The sequence below is a fragment of the Medicago sativa genome, chromosome 6, assembly GCF_051527215.1.
Source record: "Medicago sativa cultivar Bolivia chromosome 6, Bolivia_mono, whole genome shotgun sequence".
NCBI classification, from domain to species: domain Eukaryota; kingdom Viridiplantae; phylum Streptophyta; class Magnoliopsida; order Fabales; family Fabaceae; genus Medicago; species Medicago sativa.
Genome location: NC_140754.1, coordinates 2,664,781 through 2,691,508, shown reverse-complemented (window position 1 = coordinate 2,691,508; position 26,728 = coordinate 2,664,781). Strand labels below are relative to the sequence as shown.

The 26,728-nt window shown below is 31.7% G+C and overlaps 2 protein-coding genes and 1 pseudogene across 3 annotated transcripts; 1 reads left to right on the top strand and 2 right to left on the bottom strand.

Annotated features, from left to right (window-relative positions):
• Window positions 1–32: 32 nt before the first annotated feature.
• LOC146912019 (GDSL esterase/lipase At3g27950-like) lies at window positions 33–2,294 on the bottom strand. The gene is made up of 5 exons (XM_085718696.1): window positions 1,906–2,294; window positions 1,585–1,785; window positions 1,275–1,447; window positions 736–1,006; window positions 33–489 (listed from the first exon to the last, which is right to left on the bottom strand). The coding sequence occupies exons 1-5, from the start codon at window positions 2,162–2,164 to the stop codon at window positions 257–259; spliced, it is 1,137 nt and encodes a 378-aa protein (XP_085574822.1). The 5' UTR covers window positions 2,165–2,294; the 3' UTR covers window positions 33–256.
• Window positions 2,295–14,268: 11,974 nt separating this feature from the next.
• Window positions 14,269–20,040, bottom strand: AO (L-aspartate oxidase). Of its 2 annotated transcripts, none has more exons than XM_085718686.1 (8): window positions 19,983–20,040; window positions 18,718–18,861; window positions 17,799–18,144; window positions 17,056–17,298; window positions 16,844–16,900; window positions 16,669–16,749; window positions 15,945–16,006; window positions 14,269–15,600 (listed from the first exon to the last, which is right to left on the bottom strand). In XM_085718686.1, exons 2-8 carry the CDS (start codon window positions 18,849–18,851, stop codon window positions 14,586–14,588), a joined length of 1,938 nt encoding a protein of 645 aa, XP_085574812.1. In that variant the 5' UTR covers window positions 18,852–18,861; window positions 19,983–20,040; the 3' UTR covers window positions 14,269–14,585. The 2 variants fall into 2 exon arrangements, with proteins under 2 accessions (XP_085574812.1, XP_085574813.1); XM_085718687.1 differs by having other exon boundaries at window positions 19,781–20,007.
• A 972-nt stretch (window positions 20,041–21,012) lies between these two features.
• On the top strand, window positions 21,013–26,330 carry LOC146912017 (uncharacterized; annotated as a pseudogene).
• Window positions 26,331–26,728: the final 398 nt, after the last annotated feature.

The following is a 26,728-nucleotide window of genomic DNA, read 5'->3' as shown; positions in this document are numbered from 1 at the left end:
GCTAAAAAATAAGAAATTACACAACAAATCAGTACCTGCCAATAAACCTTCTATATTAATTTTGGAATAGAGTACACTTTTTCTAAGTGTGTTTTTAGCACATCAACATATATATGTTCTTTCTTACTCATTGAAACAAAAAATTGAAAACCTAGCTACATAATTTATGGTAATCCCTTTCAAATTAAACAAGTAACTAGCTTATATAATCCATCATATATATCCACTGAATCATGGCATCATGCATGATCAGAAACTAACATGCCTTCCCAACTGAAACTGGTGGATCAGAGAAGGAACCATAGAGAATTTGTTTAGCAACCCATTGATTTGCAGCTTGGGAGTAGTGTATACCATCCCAACTAATATGTTTAGAAGGATTTTCACATGGATTGCCATAAACTGTTCCATTTATTATGGCCTTCAACCCACAATTTATGTGGTAACCATAGTAACTTCCACAGCAAAATTCCAAAGGATTCACAAAACCTGCCACAAATCAAGCATTAGAGTTAAAACTGAATTTGATACGAGCTGCGAAAACAAAGGTTTTGATGTCTTTGTGACTACAACACGAATGCAATTGAGGTCGTATCAAGTGTAGTTCAGCGCAATTTTCGGCTGTTACAAATATCACGACGCGAACATCACCGTGACCGGATCGCAATTTAAAACCTTGGCCAAAACATTGTATTCTAGTAAATGGTGTGTGCTTTTTGAGATTTAAATCATTACCTTGGCTCTTTGCATTGCTAATAAGTTGATATTTGGCTGTGTACATATCAACATATGTAAACTTGGCTAATGGAAACTTTCTCCTTAATTGAAACACTTGGTCTTTTAGCTGCATGTTATATTCTTGAGCAAGCTCATTGTGAGGTATAACACAACCATTGGCATCCAAGTTACCCTTCTTGTGTGGATAATAGATGTTATTATAGGGCAAGCATCCAATTGGACCGACATTGTGAATCCAAAACACTCTTGCCCCTTCATTGTAGAGTTGCTGAAACATAGTAATGACAAGTATTAGTTCTAAAACCAAATTGTTATATAATAATCGGACTGAAGATCGAACTGTTAAACCTCCGAGTCTTGGTTCAAATGGTTTTAGTAGTTCAACCACAATTGAACCAAACGACAAGTATTACAAAAGGAAAAAAAGAAGTTAAAAATTGGTTACACCATAACGGTTCAACTTGGTTCAATCATACTGCAATGTAATCGGAATCAAACCAATCGCCGAACTGACCGATTCTCAGATCAAGGATTACCTGCACTGCTTGGGAGAATTGGCTCAAGATATCAGGAATTGACCTTTTAACTTGTTCTTCTGAAGTGTTCTGTAAACCAATGGCAAGATCATTTTGTCCAATATCAATGGTGTAAAGGGCCTTAGAGAATTCCTCATTCCTTGGAAGACCACTTATCAAAGGTGGTTCTGTCCCTATAAGTAAAATCACATAGGTTCAATTTTCTCTATAACCACTTATAAGGATTAACGAATCGCCATTCACGTCTTTTTCATGTCACAAAGATTGCGAATAATAAACAAAGGGAATGCAAATATGATGGGAAACTAACTATTGTCAGAGAGTTGATTGAAGAGAATCTTGGTGTGTGATTTGAACAAAATGAATTGAGATACTTGAAGACCAAGAAAGATTGGACTATAACCACCGGGACGAATCGATGCACCTCCTACTGCAAAGTTAGCACCATGACTATAATTTGATCCAATTGAGTTCAAATATGCACTTAGATATGGTAGCTTCAATTCTTCACCTGCATAATTCACACACACAGCAACAAAAAAAGTTAAAACAAAGATATAACAGTGCTTCACTTACATAAGTTGTCATATATAGCTTATGGAAATAAGCTGAAAACAACTTATGAACTTACTGATAAAATCTATGATGAGACGGCCATCAGAAGCTCTTCCTGAGAGGCTGCCAAAGTAGCTTATACCATTAGGAGGCCCAACAGTTGTGTATGTTGCATATACAGCTCCAGTATCTGAATTTGAGTCACCAAAATTGTAAATTGCAGGGTACTCACATTTCTTTGAGTTATAAACATTCTCACTTGAGACTTGAATGAATGTAAATGTCACATACAGATTGGAAAACCAAAGTATATGAATTAATCTCATAGAATTCATTGTTGAGGAGGTTGTAGAATTCAATCACTATGTGTTTGTGTTGCATAATATAAATTTTCTGTTAATAAAAGTGGTCCTATATATATTGTAAGGATCATGGCAGTGAGGCAGTGACTAATTCAGTATCTTTAGAGGATATAGTTTTGTACTTTATAATATAAATAATTTATACACCGACAATTTTGTTGCAAATAGTTGTTTAAAATTATACATGTTTCTAGTATTACTCATTACCTTAATTTACTTTTGAGTAAATAGAGAAATTAATCGTAGAAATTATGATTGTTGGTCAAAATAATCTCTAAACTTTTCTTTTTGACAAATAATCTCTAAACTTTGTAAATTGCCGAATACACCCGTGAAATTATATTATTTAAGTTAAAGGACCATTATTTAACTAGGCTACTTAACTTAAAGGACCATTATTTAAGTTAAGGTGTTTAAAAACTTAGGTGGGGTCACTAGAATTGGCATGGGCCACGTAGATTTAACGTGACGTAAAAGTTAAGAGACTATGTTGGCCTATGCATCATCCTTTAATTTTCTTCCATTTGATTCATCGAAATCAAATAATATTCTCTCATGGGTTATGTTACGTGGAACAAATATTATATTATGGATTTGGGTCCTCATGGTTGGATTTAAATTCAAGATCTTTAATTAATCCGGAAAAAATCACTCATCATCTCATTTATGTGGTCTTAAGTAACAATTATTATATTTTAACTTGTAAAACCCTATAAATTTTAAAGGTGAAATGATAAATATAAGAGATCCAAAGTAATTTTATAATATATTGGAACAAATTAACCAGTGATACCATAAAATTAAAAAAAAAAAAAATCTAACATATTATGCATTTTCAATGTGAGCTATTTTCATATTAGTCTTCTTGCATATATTTGCCTCAAAACATTATTACAAAACTAATCTTCAAAGTTTTTAGGTTTTCATTTCATCATTTTCAACCTATCCATTTTATTAGAAAAAGACAAACAAAAGTGTTATTGTGGGGACCACATCAACAGATGAATGTGGCACTACTAATGAAATTATAGAGCCGTGTACATTTGAAAGTTCTAACAAAATCATTTGCCTAGTTAATATAAGAAGTTAAAAGAATCACATGCCTATGTACACTAGGACAAAATAAGTTGTCATTATTGTATTCTCTTGTAAAATGACAGTAAGAACTCACGGGGGTTTTCAACTCACAAGTAGAATACTCCTCAGAAAGAATTTTTTTTTTTTTTTTTCATTTTAAACTTTGTTTGGGAGTTTAGAGGAGGGTGGTTTTGGGATGGAAAAATTGAGAAGTCTTTCATATTTTTTGAAAGAATATTTTTTTTAAAGAATGATAAATAAATGTTTATGATTAAGAATATTATAACAACAGAGATTAAATTTGAAGAATTCATATAAACCTTTCAAAACCTTCCAAAACTATCATCCGGTATAGTTTTGAGTTTCCCAAATGAGGATGATTTTATATTGCGAAGAATAATAAACCCCTCAAAGTCCTCCTGATAGACAAAATTAGCAAGTGTACCAAATCGTAACAAGTAATAAAGTAGTAAATTTATCATTTTTCACAGGGATTGGCGTTCAACTTAGATATAAGTAAGACTTATTTCAAAGAGTAAAATTAAAATATATTTAAATAGAGTTAGTAGCAGGGTTTAATAATATTGCTTGCCCAATGCAAGATTAGGTTTGTAACTCAAATGACTAACGGAGATTAGAACATCCTTGAATCACTGTCCGTCTTTGTTGGAATTAACTTAGAAAACAATTAGTTATGTGGTGTCTACTGATGATTTATTGAAACTAAAATATAAAAACTCCATTACAACTTCTTACGACTACGTATGTTCCGTGTTAACCTAGTTACACTGTGGCGTTCCCTAAAAAAGAGAGTAGAAAACCTTAGATTTCAAACTTGAATTTCATTAACATAATTATGAAATAAGTAATTAGAACTGTCGCAAACAAAGAAATGTTTTTGGGTTGTCAATCCTACTAATTCTATACAGATCAATTTTCAATATTACCGATACGGATTTTCAATTGAAAAAGTGTTAAGCACAGGCAAGAACTATTTAAATCGGACACATAAAAAGCATAACTGATTGAAAACTTTATTAATTGAATCCAACAAATAAGAAGGGGTACATCTTAGAGCCCTAATCAAAGAGGTTTAATTGCTTATGTCAACAAACAACATAACAAAATAGAAAAATATACCTTAGACAAAACAATAGGAGGATGGAATCATGTCTTGGAACTCTGATGCTTGACCTTTGCCTTGAGCCGATATATTTCTGAATGAATAATAATGTGTGCAAGAGTCTCTATTTATAGCAATTGATTACTTAGGGTTTAAGATAAGAAAATTGGGCTTTTTCCACCGCTTTAGCTTCAAAAAACAAGTTGAGGGCAATTTCTGCCCGCATCTGTGCGCTAGTGGTGCATGAGGTGCACGAGGCAATGGCATTGTTGTCTCATGCGCTAATGGCGCTTGGCCATGCACGAGTGGCGAATGAGGCAGCCCTTGTGTGCGAAATCTTGCATTTTCTTCTTTTTGTATTCAAAAACCTTCTAAGAATCATTGGTCTTCAATCTTTATATCCGTGATCATTCACATGATGTCTTGATTTGTCGATTTACATGATTTCTTACTACAAAACGCTCAAAACACCTATGAAGTTGCATGATTTAGGATAAAAGTGAATTACAATGACTCGAGTGAAAACAATATAATATGTTCCTCAAACCATTGACAAATCCTCTAATTCTCATCTTATTTGTCTTCAAATGCAAATAAAAACTATAAACATTGTCAAGAATATCATATGATGCTCCGTCATCACTTCCTCTATCAATGTCCTCTATTTCTTCTATTTGATTCTTCCATTTTCTAAATCCCTCTCATCCTCTGCAGACAAATACTTAGAGTCATTATTAATTCTCTTTAACTGGTTTAAAACGTATATGTATGTTGAAATATAGGATATAAAACTTTTTTTTGTTAATGGGATATAAAACTTTATTCTCTTTTTTATATAAAGGACTTTATTCTCCTTCTTTCTCAAGTATTGATGGGAAAATATATGTAACAACGTAAAATTATATTTTATATATAGGAAGACATATATAGATAAAATGGAAAGAAAAAGTTCTATTTCAGAAAGACTTATAATTGCAATAACTTCAAACCATATCATATAATGAGTATAGATCTATCTTGTTATTTGTAAAAATTTATAATCAAATTAATATAAGAAATTATTCATATTATTTGGATAAAAGTTAACATATATTATGATATGAAACAACATGATACAGACATAAATTATTTCTAACCCAAATTTCATTTCACTCTTTTCCATGAATTCAAACAACAACTAAACTTTATCTGAAAATTAATATTCAACAATGTCTTATAATATATGTTATATGTTGACACATATTATAATATGAAGCAACACGGTTCAAACATACATCGACCACCTCATACATACATCATATGAGCTTTAGTAAAAACGAGACAACGCCCTTAAACCGAATAAAAAAGCTACATTAATGATTAAGTTTCATAAACCATCAAACCAATCCTTAACATTTGAATAATAAACATAAACGATATATGAAATGAACTATTCTTTTTCTATAAAGTGTAACACCCTAAACTCTAAAAGCGGTAAATTACGTTAATGATACGATCATATCAAGAATTTAGATGTTACTTTTTCAATAAATCACCAAGCATGCATAAATAATTTTCTCGAAACATTGCAGCGGAATAAAACACCAATATCTCAACACCTAGATAAAATATCTCAACAATCATCCAGAATAAAATAAGTCACCGAGTAGTCATTCCATCATACAACTCATGTCATCACCAATACAGTCCCAAAATCACTAACAGATAAGTAAAGACGAACGTCAAAGACCGATCCATAATCATAGCCCTAAAAAGTAAGACACCAAAAGCAGTAGACGGGGTAGCTCCAAGCTATCCTCAAGCAACTCATCAAAGGAAAACAACTACTTCTGCACACCGTTTACTCATTCATAAGAATAAGGCAGACGGTCAACCGAACGACCGCTGGGGTTAGTTCACATCTCATAATTAAAGTATAATCAAACATAAGCATTCAAGGATTCATGCATAGCACATATATATACTCAACATTCCTAGAATACTAATTCCACATAGACATTATATTTCCCCTATCATATCATATTAACATATGCATCCTTAATCAATATTATCATCCAAGGCTTACCACTTAACAACACTAATCAATATGAGAGTTTCTTAACTCATTCCCTATTGAACTTAATCATCAAACTATACCAACTTATAATTTAGGAAGTATAAACATACATGCAACTTTACTTACAAAGCACATACTTTTCCTAATGTATACAATTATGTAATTCACATCAAACATATAAATTGCATCAACGCTTACTTAATCAACTCAACAACTACAATTCGTCATTTCAGAAGTATAAGCAAGTAATTCATCATTAAAAAAATTATCGAATCATATACTTATAATTCACACTTCATTATTTTCACCAAAATAATTATCATCGATTAAAATCACTAAGTGTACAAGTATCACAAAAAAAATAACAAACATCATCAAGTACACATATTCACCAAATTTCACCAAGTACACGATTCACCAATGCACATAATCACCAAGCACATATTCAAAAGATTCACATAGTTCACCAATGCATATATTCACATTGACTCAAATGAATTCAATGCGCCTAGACATGACTCTATAAGCATGTGGTACTGAACACCTCAAGGTCGTCACCTTAAATACATTTGTATATTAATCATCTTCATTTTGAATACAAAGTATTCGATCATCTTCATTAGATATAAATATCTTAAATTTATGATTCATGAACATATGACTCACTATGCACATGTTCAACAAAAAATTCATCATCATTTTCACCTTCATTTTGTATACATGCATTCACCATCATTATCATCATCATTTTACATGTAACAATTCCCCAACATAATTCATCATCATTATAATCAACACCAAAACATAATCATGTTTATCACCAAACTTTTATCAAATAGTCATCACAAAAAATAACACATTCAACAAATGTCATCACCAAATTATCTATTTATATCACCAAAGAATCATCATCGACAACTATCATTAACAACAATCAACATTAACAACAATCAACTCAAGAATCAACAAGTTCAAAATCACATTTTGCATCAAAACGGACAATCATCCAAGTTTTAACGTTCAACATATTAGACACTCAATCATCAATTCATCCTTATTCTACACTAACATCATAAATATAAAGCAAATTGCAAGTTACAAGGTTAAGAAAGTTCATCCCTCTAATGTTCGTCCAAGTTTATGAAAATTAGCGTTTTCCGATACATTCTCCAAAATCAAAGTAAATAAGTTCAATAATTAACGTTTTATGATTTGCTGTTGTAGTGAAACAACACAGTTTCACACAGTTTTCAATAATAGCCATTGGATCTTAATAAATGTTACTATTATATTTTTGTAGTCAATCCAATGGTTGAAATAACAACCGTGTTATTTTTTTACAGCATTGAATCCAAATCATGCATATAGTGTATGTTTAATATTTGCTCTAACTTCTTGGTTAAAATTGGAAAATATGTGTTAATTACAATCGAAATTCACAACAAAACATTTTTTTTGTTAGGTCAAACTTGGATCCATGCAAACAATTAGATAAGTTAACATATATTTCAAATGTTGTGACTCAAAATTTCATCAACCGACCATAAATAATAAATGGTACGAAAAACCTCCCAAATCTAATTTCACACCATTATTTAGTTTCATATCATTACTTATTTGCAATAAATCAAGAATACTTAGATTAAAATATATATCATGTATCCTTCGTTGTTTAGGAATCAAAGAACGACCGCATGAAGTTGACAAATACACGAATAAATACACTGGAAACAGAGTCTATGGTTTAAACGAACAAATACACGAATATGTATTCAAAGACAACAGTGGAGTTGAAACCAACAACTTCAATCATAGTTTTCTACTTTTGCCACAAACATAAAGGGAAAGGGATCCCAAATATTTGTCAAGAAACAGTTAAACGGCTTTAACATAATTTTGATCTTCAAAAAAATTATCCTAAAAGGAACTCTCCAAAAGTTGAGAAATAACATGTACCATTTGACAACACAAGTAGCTTGCCTAATAGTAACCACCAAAATGATTGCACATGGAGTAATACATGTGGATGCTATCATCAACTTTCACAACATCCAGCTTTGCTGTAGATTGTTCACCATATCTCAAATGTTCCTCCTTCAAAGCGGCAACCTAAAAATAGACAACAATTTTATTTTGTCCAGCAAAAATAGAATTACTTTAACATTGATTGTATCACAATTGGTAATGATATAATCACATATTTAAAGACAGATTTTCTCATCTAAATACCCTATTTCCAATCAATAAATCACTTTATTCTGATATGATATTCATACAGGCTTGTATTTTAATGATTTAATCCAATGTCTAGTTTCTCATATGCAAGTATATGTCCAATTCTAACATGGGAAGCTTAGTCAAACGATAGTGTGAAAACAAGTAAAACAAACAACTCCAGTCATTGTTAAAACTCTCATTCAATAGGTACAGACACACAATGCATTCAGAGAAGATCTACCTTTGGTAGAGAAGACAGTTCCATGCTTGTGCCGGGCCTCTTGGCAAGCTCAATAATACCTTGCAGTCTTGTAGCCTGTGAATAATTAAAGTTTTAATGATGAGAATGCATAATCTGAGCATAAACTACTTTTATAACCTATTATAGAAAGCTTGAGAAAATAAACTAAAAACATATACATGTGCTTATATCAATAGATAAGCCGAAACAAGCTCTTCCAACAACACATTCAACCATAATATAAAGATGTACATATACATGTGTTTACCTTATGAAAATACTTGCAAATGAAACACTCCTCCATAATTCGTGAAGTCTTCTGAAACATCATCATCACCCTCTAAGATTGAGTCATAAGCATCAAGAAGGAGCCTAGAAATTCCCCATGGTTTTTTGCCATCTTGGGTCATGTACATAAAACCTTCTTCACCCCACTTATCAGAGTAGGAATGATCTTTAACAACCAATATTTACTTCTTTCGTAAAAAATATACCCCACAATGCAAACAGCATGGCCTCCAACCCTTGGGCAAAGTCACACCAATCTATTTTGGGTTTTGTGAGAGAAATTTGTTAGGATTTTCTTTTACCACTTCTTTGGTTAGGGTTTTGTTTTTATGGTGTGATGATCAGATACACGAAATGCGTTCTTCTTAAAGCCTCAAAATTAATTTCAATTTCAATATATAAACTATGTTTGTATTATGTTGTTTAAAATCAATATATATGTTTTTTTTAGGAAGATCATAATACATGTTAGCTTTTAATATTAACTTTATAACATTTTAAAATATTAATTTTCCAATAAGTTTATACCAATAACATGATATATCACTACTCTCGAAGGTTGTCTTGTTATTTATTGACAATATGTCACTTTCATATACACGTTTAGTATTTCATAAATATTGAAGTGTGTGACATGATTTAATCATATAACTTAAACCTCGTCCATTCCGGTATTGAAACAAAATCAAATCTAACTCACATTTAATATTCATTATAACCCAATATAGTCACACACACCATCTTTGAAGATTCAGCGAATCTAAAAAAATAAAAAAACATGTTGGTAAAGGGTTGAAAATCTAACTCACATTTAATATTCATTACAACCCAATATAGTCACACACACCATCTTTGAAGATTCAGCGAATCTAAAACAATAAAAAAACATGTTGGTAAAGGGTTGATGAATCTGAGCTCAGAAGTAATCCATCACGCACTACAAAACATGATTTACCTGAAAAAATGGAGAAAATAAATAAATAAATACTTGAGATTCTTAAATTAGGGATTGTGCAAGAAGTTAAAATTAAAAAAATAAGAGTGCCCAAATAATATTGAAGGAGATTCATAATAAAGGAATTGTTTGGTTTTTAATGTTCTTGAAATTTGAGTTTTTGTTATATAATTATGTTTTTATTTTTGACAAGAGGATGTCTATCTTAGTACTATGTTAACATTTAGCATATATCTAAAACTTTGTTGAATACTAATTTTGTTAAAAATTTAACCCATTATCACGATAGATCACTAATCTATAGTGCTCCATTTTTATTTATAGATAATGTGTCTTTTTCATATACACATTTATTATTTTATAAATGAAGTGTGTAATATAATTTAATTATAGAACTTAAATTTCAACATTTTCAGTATGTTTGTAATGTGTTGTTTCATATCGTAATATACATTATTAAATATTAATTTCCTGATAAAGTTTAATTGTTGTTGTTTGAATAGGTGAAAAAGAGTGAAATGAAATTAGATTTAGAAATTATTTATGTTTGTATTATGTAGTTTCATAACATAATGTATGTTAACTTTTAACATATAATATGAAACATTTTTTAATATTAATTTTTTGATATATTTATACAAATAACATGATAGATCACTACTCTTTACGGTTTCTTTGTTTTTTACTGACATCACGTTTTTTCATATATACATTTAGTATTTCATAAATAATGTGTGTGCCATGATTTAATTAAAGAACTTAAACCTCACGAAATCAAGTTTAACTCACATTTGATATTCATTACAACCAAATGAATAATTTTTATTTTCATATACATAAAAAAAGTTAACACAAAATATGTATCAACATTTTAAATCACTATACAAAGTGACAAAAAATATGTACCATCATTTGTAAGCACATTTCTTCAAAAAAAAATCATTTGTAAGCACATAAAAGTTGCAATGATGACGCACAATATTTTAACGGAAAAATTTGCATATAAAATTACTATATGTGGTGAAAAGATAATTTGCATATAAAATTATATATATATATATATATATATATATATATTATTTGTCTTAGTCCCTCTAAAATTTTGCTTCGACTTTTAGACCCTGTAAAATTTTCAATCACCACTTTTGGTCCTTATTTTTAAGTCAACTCATGTATTTTTTAATGAAATTTTGCATAAATATGTAGAATATTATAAAATCTCTCCCAAAAAAACAGAATTTTTTAACAAAACATGAATTAAATATAAATTTTTAACCTCAAAAAATATAAAAATTCATATTTAATTCTTGTTTTGTTAAAAAATTCTAATTTATTTTTGGAGAGATTCTTTTAATATTATAAACTTTTCTGCGAAATTTTATTCAAAAATATGAAATTCTACATATGAGTTTACTTTAAAGGAGAGACCAAAAGTAAAAATGAAAATTTTTTGGTGGACTATAAGTCGAAAAAAAAATTAGAGAGACTAAAATGAAAAATTGATATATATATATATATATATATATATATATATATATATATATATATATATATATGGGTTATGATAGAAGACACCTTTTATGAAGGTGTCTTTTATCAAAGTTATAACTAAAAAGTGAAAATCACACCTTAAGGTGTGACTTGATAAAAGACACCATCAAAGGGTGGCTTGTAACATAACCCTATATATATATATATATATATATATATGGTTATGATAGAAGACACCTTTTATGAAGGTGTCTTTTATCAAGTTACTCTATGAGCATTTGCGAAAAGACACCAACTTATTTTTAGGAAGGTGTCTTTTATCAAAGTTATAACTAAAAAGTGAAAATCACACCTTAAGGTGTGATTTGATAAAAGACACCACCAAAGGGTGACTTGTAACATAACCCATATATACATACATATATATACATATATATATATATATATATATATATATATATATATATATATATATACGGGGGCTGTTAACTTGCACCCACCTAAAAACACTAAGGTGCAAGTTAACAAGCTGCACCTACTAGTTATTTACCAAAACACCCATGTTTTTCTATTATAAGCAAATATTATTTATGTTATTTACAAAATATCATTTTAATTAAAATAAAGTTTAATAGAGACAAAAGGGTGTTTTAGTAAAGTACAAGTAGGTGCAGCTTGTTAACGTGCACCTTAGTGTTTTTAGGTGGGTGCAAGTTAACAGCCCCCATTGTTAACTTGCACCCACCTAAAAACACTAAGGTGCAAGTTAACAAGCTGCACCTATTAGTTATTTACCAAAACATCCATGTTTTTCTATTATAAACAAATATTATTTATACTATTTACAAAAATGTCCTTTTAATTAAAATAAAGTTTAATAGAGATAAAATGGTGTTTTAGTAAAGTACAAGTAGGTGCAACTTGTTAACTTGCACCTTAGTGTTTTTAGGTGGGTGCAAGTTAACAGCCATATATATATATATATATATATATATATATATATATATATATATATATATATATATATAGGGTTATGTTACAAGCCACTCTTTGGTGGTGTCTTTTATCAAGTCACACCTTAAGGTGTGATTTTCACTTTTTAGTTATAACTTTGATAAAAGACACCTTCCTAAAAGTAAGTTGGTGTCTTTTCGCAAATGCTCATAGAGTAACTTGATAAAAGACACCTTCATAAAAGGTGTCTTCTATCATAACCCATATATATATATATATATATATATATATATATATATATATATATATATATATATGGACTAAAAACATATTTAACAAAATTCTATGGTGAAGTCATAAAAATGACTTTTCTCATGAAGTTAAATGGTCAATCATTGAGCATTTGTGTATTTAATTCATGTCACATCAGATTATTATATCTTTACTTATTGCAATTGTGTCCATGATTAAATCAAAATTAAATATAGATTTTCATTTGTGCACTAATATTGGAATTCCCCTTAATATTTTGTATGAAAACTTATTTGTAATAAGGTAAAGTTTAGTTTTAGAGTGGTCCACACTAGGTGACATGACATCGGCCATTGGCTAAATAAAACAACTTTTTCAAACAAATGAGTTTCATACTGCATCGTAGAAGCCCCCTGTAATTAATAGTAGTAGTTGAGGCATCGAAGTTCTTATTTGCTATCCTAACTGATCATAGTAATGAGTTAGAATTGAAACTGGAACAGGTGGAAATGGTTGTGACAGTTATTGAATTAATTTTACCTTTGAAGGTGCAGACAATTGGTTCAGCTGCATAGTGTAATTTGAATCATAATTGAATGTGATTCAAATCAATAGATCAAAATAACAGCTTTGAGATATTCCACGTAGACATAGTGAGATTCAAATCACACGGATCAGAACGTGTGTTTTTGACTTAATACTAGATAGATATTTTAGAGAGCAATCATGATTATTCTCATTATCGGTTAGAAGTAAAATGAGACTAATGAGAATAATCATAGCTGCTTAAGATCTTGTTTTTACTTCTAACTGATATTACAATCTTATATAGAGATTTGGATGAGGTAATTGAAAACTTTAGAGAAATTATAATTTTAAGCAATTCAAATGATTCAATTAAATTGTCTTTATTTTTGAATATTTTTTTAATAGATTAATAAATAATTTCATTGTTATTAATTTTGAGCTACTTTTATAAGTTATGAAAATTTTGGGACAAAATTGAGATTGAATAACACGGGTTAATTTGGAGTGTGATTCAGAGATCACCAAATGGACCAAACAACCGCAGATGATATAGATTGGCAAGTTTCATGGTAACTTTTACCGCACATTTACAAATTCTGAAATTGAAGAAAGTGATTTTTGCGGTTATTGTGCAAAACTGAAGAAATAACCAACCATCTAAGACATGGATTTGACTCTTCTAAAATGAGAAAATCAATAGTTGATATTGTAATTACTCATGATTTGTTACGCATGTGCGTATAATGACATAATATTGATAATTGATTTCCTTATCCGCGGTTAATATTACTTATTTTATTCCGAGTCGTGTGACATATCCTCCGAATCTTGGCATAGAAAGAGCATTCAAAGAATAAACAACACTAAGATTCTAGAGTTGCCTCAACTTAGACAATGGTAATAAACTTGGATCCACCAAACTTTCTTTAGTAGGAACTTTATTTAAATGTCATAAATCCTTTATATATTGACTAACCCAAATTACCTATATATATTGCTATATTAGAACTATGTCTCGAGGTTACAAGGTCAAACTCTTACCACCAAGTTGACACCTCATCGACAAAATAATCATTTAACTATAAGGGAGAGGAAAGACGATCCGAATACAGAATTCGAGCCAATGACTATTCCCTTCCCTTTTGGTATTTATTTTGCTGAATTTTAATTAAAGTTCCCTATTTATATATATTATTTGCAGATATTGATGCCTTATTGATACATAGGCTGCTTCTGTAATTGTCTAGAACTCCATGTACTGACTAAAGGTGAACTTGGAAAAATAATTGTTGGAAGTCTCTCACTTTCTTCAAGGTGAGGAAAATCAATGGTGTAATGTAAACCGCGGCTCTCGTGCCTCGAAAGCGCACTACTAACCACCAACTTAGCACAACAACAGAGGTTTCTCATTTCACAAATCTCAGGCACCACCATTGTTGGTTTCCAGCCATGCCTAAACAAATACTCCTCCCATTTCGCCTCAAGATTGCCGATTTTTCTCTCAGCTGTCTCTAACCACGTTGTTGACCTCACAATTCCCACGTAGTTAAACATGATAGATTGCAGTTCTTTCCTCAATTCTTCGGTTGCGGATAAAATTTTGTCATTGGCCTTACTTCCAAGTGAAAACGGCACCGTAGGTCTTGACCATAAATTTGATGCATTAAGGTCGAGGCTAGAGCTCTTCATTTGATCAACTGACGGCTGAACAGCTCTTTGCGCAAAAACGAGTGCCTCGAGCAATGAGTTGCTAGCTAGTCTATTTGCTCCATGTAGACCGGTACATGCTACCTCACCTGCTACATACAGACCTTTCACATTTGTCTCTCCTTGGAGCCCGGCATGAACTCCTCCACACATGTAATGAGCAGCTGGAACAACGGGGATTGGATGACGTGTTATGTCCAAACCATACTGAAGACATGTCGAAGCAATGTTTGGAAAGTGGGAGAGAATTTCATTCTTCGGCTTGTGGCTAATGTCAAGGAGCACGTACTTTTCGTTGCGCTTTTTAAGTTGGTCGTCTATACTTCTTGCGACTACATCCCTAGGAGCAAGCTCTCCCCTTTTATCATACAAAGGCATAAACCTTTCCATGGCTAAATTATAAAGGATGCCACCATCACCCCTAACAGCTTCAGATATCAGAAATGCATTATCCCTAGGCTCGTTTGGTTTAACGGGAAGCCCTTCATCAGCTAACGCGGTCGGATGGAACTGCACAAACCTGCGCCAACAATGATTTTCAGAAAAAGGAAAAAAATCACAACGGTCGTGAAATACGATATACTTTATCATGAAAAAAACTACAAGACTTGACACAGGTATCCTTATTCCTTCACTAATGGAATAAGCACTTGTGAGATTGTGTGGGAGAATTTACGGAAACAACTTATGACATATCTATAAACTATTCTCAACTAATCTCCATGATAACTTATGAAAACAATTTATAGCTTATATCAAAATAGTTTGACTTTATTTTATCTTTTGTTATAGAAATAGCTTAAGTAAGCTTTTTATCCAAACAGGGCACCTATGACTGGTAATGAGTCAATACAATCCACTTACTCCATGTTGGAAATCACAGCTTGAGCTCGGTATGCCATTGCAATCCCATCTCCGGTGGCAACCTGTTATAGTAAAAAGCATGTCAAATTAATATGCAAATAAGACTAGCCATGCAATACAAGAGATACAGCATATACAGATCAACATATTAAGCATGCAACCAGAACTATTGTATCAAGCATGGTTAAGAAATCGAGATTTAAATCACGAATCAAAAGACCTATGAATCGTAAGATACAATGACCAATACAAATATGGCATTTTTAAGTAAAAATAAGTGACATAGAAATTAAAAGCATTACAATGTTTCAGGTAGTGATTCATTAGAATTCATCATAGCGAATTGAGATTCGTCATAATGTTTCAGAATTCAAGATAAGATTTATGTTCAAAGGAGATACACACATGAGATTCATATCGATTGAATTTAGTTTTGTATCTAATCGAGATACAACTAGCAAGTATAGTAAGATACAGATAACCATGCTATCAAGTATCGACACTACAAAGGGAAAACTAGACCACTTGATGACTAAATAATTCCAGAATGCAATCAAACTGCATTATAAAATCATCTAGATTTTTTATTTTTGAGAGGAAAATCATGCTGGATTATTCTATTTTTCATCATGATTCGTGTTATCAAATACCCAAAAATAGAAAATAAACCAAGCAGAAAAATAGGAAAAAAGGGTTCATTCAAACTCTAGAAAAAGAGAACTACCAACGGATTCGTAGTTTTAGGATAAATATGTCCAGCACCCCCTGACGCTAGTAAAGTCGCCTTTGAAAGAAATCTTACCACCTAAAAAAGCTAAAAAAGATTAAAGATTAGAAAATATATTCAATGATGGCAGTAATTTAGGTCTCAAACAATCACACATAATTGCTTTTCCCACCTCTAGGGTTTCAGTATCAAGTGTGTCAACACCAAGACAGGTTATATCAGATCCATCCTGCAACACCAGCAACATGTTTCAGTTAGCAAATCCATCAAAACATTCAAAATGTTCATCAAATTTTTCTGAGATGTCAAAACAACTTTATGCCATCAACATTATGTGTTAAGAAAATCTTAGGAATACCAAAAGAAAAGAAAAAGAGAACAAACCTGACATGTGAGAAGATCTATAGCAAAATGGTGTTCAAACACAAAAATATTAGGATTGTTGATAACTGCCTTCAATAGAGCGCGCTCAATCTCTTTTCCTGTCATATCAGCAGCATGAACGATTCTGTTATGTGAATGACCTCCCTCCCTCGCTAGATGCAAGTTACCATCTTCCCCATGATCAAACGATGCGCCCATAGCAATCAGTTCTCTGACTCGGTCAGGTCCTTCAGTACAAACAACCTGGAAAAAAAGTACAAAAGTTAATGCAATGGTCAAAGCTGTAATAATAGAAACTAGCCGTGTTGCCAATTGCGGATCACAGAAAATAACGGTTCGTTCAAATTCTATCACACTACAGCATCGTAGTGCCACTATAGCCACATTTTGTATTAAATCGCGTGTCGCAAAACAACCGCAGTTTGTCTAAATTCCGCTACATTATGGTGCTATAGCCGCTAATTGACAACATTGAAAACTAGTAGTTCATCACATATTTCCTAAAGGTACATTGACAAGTATATGAGTTGTGTTTCAGCTTATCTCCATAAGCTCTCCATGAAAGCTTATGAAAACAGCTTATAGCTTATACTAAAGCAGTTTGATTTTATTTATCTTTTTTCACAGTGATAGCTTATACATGTAAAACTTATATGATAAGCACTTAATTACATTGTTTATACAGATAGGAACAAAGTTCTTGGAATGACTTATATGACAAAACTAATAGGCCAGGAACATACCCGGACACTCTCTTCATCACAAAGATAAGCACCAGCTACAATGGTATCCTTCATGTGACTGTCCACGGAATCTGAAGGGCTAAGCACAGCACTTACACCACCTTGAGCATAATTTGTATTACATTCATGAGGTTCAGCCTTTGTTATCACTGCAACGGTTCCATATTTTGCAACTTCGAGCGCATATCGAAGGCCAGCAATTCCACTCCCAATGACGGCAAAGTCGAAGTATTTTGTAGGACCATCTTTTTTGCATGAGGAAATGAAGAGTTTCCGATTCTTACGGAGTGGAGGCCTAGAAAACTCACATCTGTTTATCTGCAGCACCTTGGATACCCTTGTAGACCTAACAATACACACCCCAAAACGTCTGAAAATCATTAATACTTTCTAATCGAGTTTCCTGAAGTTGCTTCAACAATCTTCATTATAAATATGCAATGAATGTATAATAATAATAATACAATCTCTATGCTTTGTACAATTTAAGTAATCATTGTGCAATGCTACAAAGTACAAATCATGATGATAACTTCATCTAGAAATCTAAATCAGATTTTCCGCTAGTTGACCGTAAAAAAACAACCAGCAAGAGCTGAATGTACTTCATATTTTACGAATGTAACCAAAATGGATGTCATACACTCTATCTAGTGCAGAAAGGTAAAATTACATATGAGATCACCACTACTCATAATTCCTTGATCATAATCTTGTAAACATACACTGAGAATACTATGTGTAAAGGATTCAACAGAAAAATAACAATAATAACTAAAAAAAATATGATATTAGACAAACAAGTAAAACTCCATTCAGAAAAGAGTCTTGTGAAGCAAAGAAAATTCAATTTTTAGATCAAAACAGATATTGATATATAACATAACCATTAATATGATTCCTGGTTTAAAATGTTTACCATGAAAGATCTTTTTGTAAGTTACTTTTGATAGACACGTCAGAAACGCGTGCAGTTTTTCTACAGCTTTGTCCCTTGTAGTCTGTCACTCTGTAATGCAATGTGCCCCTTCCAGCAGGTATACAAGTTGCCATTGCTATGTCTCTGCACAAAAAGCAGAAAGAGGTTAGTTTTAGGAAAATAGTGATCTTTGTCATTCTAAATCAATGCAAACAAACAGGTTTATGTTCCATTCTCAAAATAGTAATAATATTAATAACCATGAACTATGCAGAACCAAATTCAAAGCTTAGCATAAACAAACTCTCAATCAACAAATGAGCATTAAAAATGGATTTAACTCTACTAAAGTGGACAGTTCGCGTAATAGAGTAAAGTAAGTAATTTCAGTCGTTGATGAGAAAATGAATGATTGATATTGCAACACATCCAAAGAATATCAGTTTTGAGCAGTTTTAAGCTATGAAGCATAGACTCCGACAGAGACACTTGACACGACACAAATACTTCCACACCGCTATGTATATTTGGCACACTTGTCTGAGTTGTTGTACGAGTGTCGTAAGGGTGTCAGACACCGACGCATGTCGACCACAGGGACACACTCAATCCATGTTTGTGCTTCATAGGTTTATAGTTTTTTTATCGATTTGGATCTAAACACTCCTGTTATGTACTGTCGAAACTTCAAATTGAAGGCGTGTCAGGTGTATGACACCAACACGACACCCTATGCATATAGTCACTTCAATTTTCTCATATTATCATGAGTGTCTACGTATCAGTGTTCCGTCTGGTGTCTATGTTGGTACTTCATAACATAAAACATCGGGAAATCAAGTCATAAACATTTTAAAATTCCATATTATTCCATTCTTAGATAGTGGTCGTTGAAAATGAAGATGAAATGTGACATAAAACATCAAACAAACAATAAAATTTAAATTTTTCAACAAACCCAGATGACCAAGTACTACTCAGAGTTCAAAAACATTACAAAAAAAAAACAAGTTTTTAAAATTTTGATCCAACCAACAAAACAAAATATAACATAGCCACTCACCAAATAACAGAACACACAAAAAAACACAACATTAGAATTTTTTATTGTTTATTTCACAGCAAGAGACAACAACTTTGAAACTAACAACGTTAAATACTAAAATGAAAACAACACAAACACATGCTTCAATTTATTTATTTATATTTTATATAGAGAAAATGGAATTGAACGTAGAAATGGCGAAAAAAGAAGAGTAACGTACCTGTTATGATTGTTCTATGAAGAGTGAAGAAGACACATGAAAAGAAGGACTTACACTTGCGTTGTTTCACAGAACATGAATCTTAACATAAAGTATGCCTGGGTCCTACTAGAATATGTGCTCGTCCATAACCATGAAAGAAGTGAAAATTCTAATTGATGTTTTTTAATGCGAAAGGGACATATTTTTGCATGCAAAGGTAAAGATTGATCAATTAAGTTGGATAAAAAAATATAAAAATTAATGATAAAGTTTTTAGAACTGCTTTTAAACACAAGACTTATTAAATTGAAAGAAATTCGGTATCATCTCATCCAAGTAATCAATAATAATTTAATAGATTTAAATAACTTTTATTATGTCAAAAATATATATAACTAACACTCATCTATGACTAAGAATGTAACCCAAAAAAAAAAAAATCTATGACTAAGAATAATGCTAACAATACATTTTTAACACATATATTTAAACACGTATATTTAAACACATTCTCTTTCTTTTTTATTGGTTAAAATCTAGATGACTATACCAAATTTATACGAGACACACATGATTTGTAAACTTGTGTTAATTTTAACCGATAAAAAAGGGTGCGTTAAAAAATTATTTGTAAACTTGTGTTAATTTTAACCGATAAAAAAGGGTGCGTTAAAAAATATGATCAAATAAAATGAACATTTTTTATTAAAATTGTTCCAAAGTTCTTATTTATTCCAATCTTGTTCAAAAAAATTGGATGTTTTGTTGTCGACATGAAAATTAGTGGCAGATTTTAAAATGGTTAAGTCATCAAAATCTGACGGAGGGGGGTAGGCATGATTCTATGTGGTGGAGGTCTCTATGTCGAGTCAGAAGGGGAATAGGTGAGGGAGTGGGCAGTTGGTTTGACAACAATGTCCGTCGGGTGGTGGGTGATGGTAAGACAACCTTGTTTTGGTTCGATCATTGGGTCGGGGAAACACCTTTGCGATTTAAATTTCCTAGGCTCTTTGATTTAGCCATTAATAAGGATTGTACGGTGGAGGAGATGGAGCGGTTAGGTTGGGAGGCGGGTGGTAGGGCGTGGTCGTGGAGACGACGTTTGTTAGCCTGGGAGGAGGAAAGTGTGAGGGAGTGCTCCGAAGTGTTACATAACATTGTTTTGCAGGTTGATGTTACTGATTCTTGGAGATGGTATCTAGATCCAGTGCATGGTTATTCGGTGCGGGATTCCTACCGTTTTCTCACAAATTCTGGTGGACAGATGGATAGGAGTCTTGTTGATGATGTCTGGCATCGGAATATACCTGTGAAAGTGTCAGTGTTCGTGTGGCGTCTCTTGCGTAACCGGCTACCTACAAAAGACAATTTATTGCGGCGGAATATTATTCAAGCAACTGATATGGCTTGCGTTAATGGGTGTGGAGTCGTCGAATCAGCTACACATGTTTTTATAGATTGCGATTTGGCCTCCTCTTTGTGGTCTCTTGTCTGGAATTGGTTAGGGATCACGATGGTTGCTCCTTGTCAGTTGCGTGATTATTGCATTCAGGTTTCTTTCATGGCAGGGATGCCGCGTGGTACGCACTTATTCTTTAAGGTCATATGGTTTGCTGTTGTTTGGGTAATTTGGAAGGAACGTAATAATCGTATCTTCAAAAATAGGATGGTTACTTCTTTGGTCCTTGTTGAGAAAGTAAAACTTCTCTCTTTTTTGTGGTTGAAAGCTAAACAGACATGCTTTTGTTATTGTTATCATGATTGGTGGAGACATCCGCTTCCTTGTATGGGTGTCCACTAATTCTTGTCTGTTTTGCTCGTACTTTTGTTGGCTCTTTGTATCTGTAAACTTTGATCGGTGGTGTTTTGTGCACTCCTTGTGCATGGAGCTTCCACGTTGTTGATTTTATATATATAGCATTTTGATTTCTCCAAAAAAATCTGAGTGTCCACTGACTAAGTCAAAGACTAAAACAAACTATGCTATAAATAAAATTTAAAGTATTTTTTATTTGCATGATATTTATGAATTCTGTCAACTTTATGCAAACGATCACCAAATTGAAAGGTACGTGATCGATCAATTATTGATTGATGTAGGTAAAGTTTGATACCTCATGCCATTTATGGCTACACAAAGTCACAAACAAATACCCGTGAGCTTTCCTAAATCTATAAAAAGACAGTTTCTTTTTTTATCTTTTTATCTTGTTAGGTATTTATTTCAGAGAAAATCTTGTGTGGTCCTGGTCCACACAAGTGGTCTTTGGTCACACAAAGAGAAAAAAGAAAGGAGAGAGAAGAGAGAAGAGAGAAGAGAGAAGAGAGAGAAAATGGAGAAGAGAGAAGAGAATAGAGAGAAGGAAAAAACTTGTGTGTGTGTGACCAAACCAAAATTTTTGGTCCTGGTCCACACAAGTGTTTCTCTTTATTTCATAGGTAAAGAAGATGCTCCTCGTATTAAAAAAGCACTTTTGCAAAAATAATAATAAAAGAAAGGAAATGATAACCGTAACCGTATCTCTCGACATTGATTAAGGATATAAAACAAGAAATTATATAATATTATTGCATTGAAAATTGTGTAATTAATTTATGAATAGTCAAAAACAAATTCTTTTTTTTTGTCGTAACTTTCTTTTTTAGTATCTTTAAAAAGTGTCTGGGAACACCGATTAACATGACCCATAAAAAATAGCGAAACATTGTGTTTTTAATTCTACTAATACTAATATTATAATATGATATATATTTTTCATTAATTGTTTGGTCATGATTTGTGACAACCACTCGTAGGGTAGCCACCCAATTATTTGATATATTTTGGACACTATGTTGGTGGTGAGAAGGACCACACACTATCACTTTTGATGGAAAAATGCCAAGAAATTGGAAATGAAAGTGGGATTCGAATGTGAAATAATGTCCTTTTTTCTCCAGTTATATTCTCATATCATAATCAATTTTTTCAAATGTACTTTTCCATTATGACAAATTATTAGTCTCCGTTTATAGAAAAAATCATTTTTTTTATTAAATCTCTAATTAATAATTAATTAATCCAAAATGTTAATTTTTGCTTATACCAGATGGTGTAATCATTATGGAAGTTTTCATCTGTATCTGTAACAAATTCTACTATTTTTTTTTTTTACAAAGTTTGACAAGTGCTCCATGTGCATTGGTTAAATAATCCATAAATAGAAAAATACAAATAGAAATATTGTCTTAAAACTATCAGTAATGCTATTTGTCCCGATGCTATTCATCAAGAATTTGTCCCGATGCTATTTTAAACCAATCACAATTCATGCATTTCCACCAAAAACGGGTAGTGGGGTAACAAAAATGAAAGTCAACAAAAACGGCTGTATGGATAACACGGTCGGGATACTCGTGAAATTGAAATTCGGGATAAGCAGCATTATTCTAAAACTATAAGTTTGTTACTTTTGATCAAATAATAACTACACAATTTTTTTTTATAAAAGCTTACTCATTTTGGTTGTTTAACCAATTCCTTTGTAACACTTTTTTTTTAATAGACGAAGTGGCAAACGTCCCCGAAATTTACACATGCAATTGCGAGATTCTAGATTGGAAAGTTCAAATTCAAGTAATGGTATACATTCCAGCAATTTCTTATAGTTGGTTGTGCTTCCTGCAACTCACAAGGAGAAACTTGGAAAATAATTTACATTTGTTGTGATTTTCTTTTCCTACTAAACTAGACCAAAGCTGTGATCGAAAAAAAAAACTAGACCAAAGCTGTTTACAAATAAACATCATGTATCAATAAAAATATAAGCTAAAAAAAGTGTCTATTTAACTGTGTTAAAAATGAGACTGTGATACCTACTCTAACTGAGTTAGATAGACTACATACATTATTTAATGAATGAATCTAAAACGTTAATTTTTGTTTATAATAGTGATAAAGGGTATACTTTTAAAAAACGTGATTTTTTAAACAAAATAAGATGTAACAAGCAGACTCTTAATTAATCTAAATTTTAGAAGCGTAAAGACTCTAAGTGTTGCAGTTGAATATTGTTCAATTGACATTTTTTTTCCATAGGAATGAAGTTTTTGTTGATTATTGTGTTGATTGTATTAGGTATTTGATCCAAAAGTGTATCAATACATCGTTAAGTAAACAAACTTGAGATGTGAAATATGTTGGGTGGTTAATGGTTAATTGGTTATATATCGTATGATTCACACCTAACAATTTGTGTGAAACGCAGAGATAGAAATTGACATATATAGACGATTTGTTAGTTATGAGATTGACATCATAAGTTTTGGATGTTCAATTGTTTTTCAGAAAGCATAAAAAAAAAACTAAGTTATCAATTATACAGTGACACAAATTACCAAATTGTTGCCAGCTCATTAAGATGAAAATTTAGTTATGCAGCAACACTTGTGTGTTTTTATGGGATCAATAGAATACATATTTTTATGACTATGACAAAATTTGTGTGTTTTTATGTCATCAATAGAATATGTACTTCTTCTGAAAAAAACAAAGTATTTCTTATGATTATCACATAACATACGTGTTCTTTATCATATATATCCTAGGGTGAATCGGGCATTCTCTATATGTTTTTATCATACGTATCTTTTCATCGAACAACCATATAAATTATTTCAAATAGTTTTTTTGACGTAAAATTATTTCAAATAGTTAATTGTTATTCGTATAATAATTTTTATAACCTATTATTGCCATTTAATTGTTATTTGAGTTTGTTTAAGGGTACAACACCTTACAATTCTAATTGTTTATCGCAAAATAGGTGTTCTCTATAAGATATAAGTAAAAGAGGATAAATTTGAGCACCTAATTTTAGACGTTCATAGATTCTATTTAACTCATTAAAATCTTTATATCTTTCTTGATAAATTTTTTTTTATAGTTTTTCTAAGTCTTTTCCTTTGGCTCTTATAAGTTGACTACCCTTCATCTATGTAGTTGATCACCAATCATTCAAGATAAAATCTCCTATAATACTATATAGTTATTTACAAAGATAATTAAAATATATTCATTCTAATATGTACGAGTGCTTCTGGAGCACTTTTTAAAGTTCTAAAATAAGCAATTATTTTTTGAAAAAAGTCAAATATTTTTATTTTTAATGAATTGAATACACACATTTTTATAAATACTAACATGAAAAAGTCACATGGACACTCTTTAAGAGTTCTAAAATATAATGACATGAAATTGGCATCTATTTACTTAAAATCTAATGCTTAAAAAGAGAACATTTGGGTCATGTTTGGAACTTGATGGTTGAATTATTGGGCCGGAATCAGCTTTTCGAGCCCATGTGGGATGTTGTTAGGACTATGAACTGAGAAGGTGTGTTGTCTTCGGGCAGCACTTTGGTGTCATTAATGGCACCGTGCCATTAAATCTGGGCCATTAATGGCACCAAGATAGATGTGTTATGTGGCCCAGATGCAATGGCAATGTGTTTGTATGGCCCAAATTTAATGGCACGGTGCCATTAATGGCACCAAAGTGCTACCCGTTGTCTTCCCACCTTAATTTCAGTTTTTCAGAGTTATTGTATGGTTGATAGGATTAACGAGACTGTTATGAGTTTTGATGTGATGGATAGGTATGATGTGGAGATAAATGTTGTCGTGATTAATTGGTTGCTTAATGTGATTTGTAAAGAAGAGAATCAGACTTTGCGGGAGTGTGGAGTTTCTCGAGAAGGTTTTGGGGAAGGGGAAGGTTGATTTGGATGGGGATAGTTTCACGATATTGCTTGAGCGGTGGGAGAAGGAAAGTAATGTTGGTAAACTAAAAGTACTTTTGGTGAGATTTTGATGACTATGATATGGGCTTTGCAATTTGACAATGTTGTTGGGTTTTTAAAAGTAATGCAGGAAGATGACGGGTTTACAAGTTTGAAATTCTTTACCGATGATTTTCATGTTGTTGTTAAGCAAAATGAAGATGTACATGGTATCCCTTTGTGTCATGGTTGTTATTGGATTATTGTCTAACTTTATCATTTATAATGCCATGAATGGTTTGCTTTGCAACAATGACATTATTGATCATGCGTTTTTCCTGCTCAATTAAATGGTTCTACATGGCGCTTTTTCTTGACTCTTTACGTATAACATGATTTTTGAGTGCTTGGTGAATAACAAAAATCTTCGTGAAATATAGAGGTTTTTCCCAAGATGATAAAAATTGAGTGCCACCCACATCTTCTAATTGTGTTGTCGCCTGATGCAACACTTGAGATTTGGAGTTACATGGTTGAAACTTCTGTTGGAGTGCTTAATGTGAGTGCATATACGTTTCTCATTGGTTTTTGTAAATACGTTGCTTGATTTGATGTATCACTTCCTTCTACGAAAAGTGTGATGAAAAAGACGCTGAGTATACTTATATATACACTTGACAAGTCGATAAATAGGGTGAAAACATATTGTTATCATCAATATTTGTGAAAATTATATGACTATTTTTATTTGAGTTTGAAAAAAAGCTTAATTGCAATTTCGATCACTTTAATTTTATCATTTTGCGCCCCTCTATTTTTCAACATCGATTAAATTTTAAGAAAAATCTCTTAGACAAAATATTTTATGGAGGAACCAAAACAGTTAAATTTAAAATTGGGCAACCAATTTCAGAAAATGATAAAAAAAAACAAAAAAAATAAAAAAAAAACTTAGTTAAATTGTTCCGGTAAGTTCCATGTTATTTGTTTTCGTCCTTGTATTTT